Genomic DNA, 2,126 nt, shown 5'->3' on the forward strand with positions numbered 1-2,126 from the left:
CCCCCGCAGCCTCGACCTGCTGGGCTCCTGCGATCCTTCTGCCTCAGCCTTCCAAGTAGCGGGAACTACAGTCGCGCGCTACCACGCCCGGCTAATTTTTTTATTTATTGTAGAGATGAGGTCTCAACAAGTTGCCCAGGCGGTTCTCGAACCCACGGGCTCAGGCAATCCACTCACCTCAGCCTCCCAAGTTGCCTTTTTTTGAGTTGGGGGTCTCACTGTGTTGCATAGTCTGGAGTACAGTGGCAGAATCATGGCTCATGGCAGCCTCAAACTCCTGGGCTCAAGCAATCCTCCCTCCTCTGCCTCCTGAGTAGCTAGGACTATGGGCACATGCCATCTTGCCTGGCCAATTTTTTTTTTTTAAATTGGAGTCTCACTCTGTCTTTCAGGCTAGAATGTAGGGGTACGCTCACACGGCCACTGCAGCCTCAACTTGCTGGGCTCAGGCGATCCTTCTGTCTCAGCCTTCCACGTACCTGGAACTATAGGCACATGCTACCACGCCCAGCTAATTTTTTAATTTATTGTAGAAATAAAGTCTCACCAAGTTGCCCAGGCTGGTCTCGAACTCCTGGGCTCAGGCAACCCTCTCACCTCGGCTTCCCAAAGTGCTGGGATTATAGGCTTCAGCCACTGTGCCCAGCCACCTGGCCAATTTTTAAACATTTTTTTGTAGAGATGAAGTTTCACTATGTCGCCCAGGCTGATCTCGAACTCCTGGCATCAAGCAATCCTGCCTTGACCTCCCAAAGTGCTGGGATTACAGGCATAAGCCACCACGCTCGGCCTATAACAACCTGTTGAACAAACCTCTGTGTCATCTGTAAACTGAAGCTAAACTATTTTTCTCTGGCAGAGTTCTGGTGGCAATCCACATGACAACAGGTGTCAGCGGTGCTGGAAATCAGTCATCACCCCATGACCATTCAAGAACCCTCATGATGACGATGCCAGACAATGTGGGTGACGAGAACAGAAACGGCCCGCTCCTGCACCAGCCAGCCCCCTTACCTTCATGTTTCTGGAACTCCTCCTCCGAGAAGCTGACGTCCTTGTGGGAGAGGTTGGTCATAAGCTGCTTGTTCTCCTCTTGCAGTTGGGCGATCTGGGACAGGAGGTCCTGTGCCTCCCCACGCCACACATCCTCCACCAGCTCCAGCTCCTGCCGGGGTGAGGGACAGCAGGATCATGGCCTGCCTGGGGTAGCGGCCTCACCCACCTGACCTTCGGGGCACTTGGCGTGCTGGGGTATCGGGCGGTCCTCTTCCCCGTAAGGACTAGGCGTCAGGCAGATGGGTTGACCATGAGCCCCCACGGCACTTGGATCTGTGCCATCAAGATCTGGCCTGGTCCGAGCTGCCCCAAGGACAGCCACAAAGCTGGGGCCGCAACCATCAGCTGCCTGGAGAGAAGAGAGAGGGCAGCCCCAGGCCTTGAGGGTCCTAATGTTCCCAGCCACCTCTGAGGGGAGCTATGTCTCTCGATTTCTGGATAGTTGGGACAAACTTTCTCCATGGAAGAAAGAGGCCTTAAAGACCCTGGGATGCCCAGGCTGACAGAGCCACTCTGCCCCAGAATTCCTTAGATAACTGATATAGGCATCCCTTCCAGGGGTCTTGAGTAACTCATTTAACCACTCTCAGCCTCAGTCAGGGAATCAAAACATAACAGTTCACGAGGTGGATGTGAGGATAAATAACATCAGTCTATCACAATTATTTTGTGGGCCAGGCATGGTGACTCACACCTATAATCCCAGCACTTTGGGAGGTTGAGGAGGGAGAATTGTTTGAGCCCAGGAGTTCCAGACCAGCCTAGACAGCATAGCAAGACCTCATCTCTACAAAAAAAAAAAAAAGAAATAAAATAAATTAGGTGGGCATGGTAGTCCATGCCTGTTTCAGCTACTCAGGAGGCTGAGGCAGCAGGATTGTCCGAGCCCAGGAGGCCGAGGCTGTGGTGAGCCATGATTGTGCCACTGCACTCCAACCTGGGCAACAGAGTAAGACTCAAAAATTAAAATTAAAATTAAAAAAGTTATTTTAGCCGGGCTCAGTGGCTCGGCCTGTAATCCCATGCCTTTGGGAGGCTGAGGTGAGTGGATTGTCTGAGCCCGTGGGGTC

General features: G+C 52.7%; 1 protein-coding gene across 1 annotated transcript in view; it reads right to left on the reverse strand.

Annotated features, from left to right (window-relative positions):
• The window catches only part of LOC103249502 (RILP-like protein 1), a 15,945-nt gene that overhangs the window by 6,480 nt on the left and 7,339 nt on the right, over window positions 1-2,126 (reverse strand). The window contains exon 2 of the mRNA XM_008048134.2: window positions 1,015-1,165. Within this exon, the coding sequence (XP_008046325.1) occupies window positions 1,015-1,165 (151 nt within the window). The remainder of the gene's footprint in view (window positions 1-1,014; window positions 1,166-2,126) is intronic.

The sequence above is a fragment of the Carlito syrichta genome, unplaced genomic scaffold (genome assembly GCF_000164805.1).
Source record: "Carlito syrichta isolate Samal-C Ts95f unplaced genomic scaffold, Tarsius_syrichta-2.0.1 Scaffold120563, whole genome shotgun sequence".
Taxonomy (NCBI): Eukaryota; Metazoa; Chordata; class Mammalia; order Primates; family Tarsiidae; genus Carlito; species Carlito syrichta.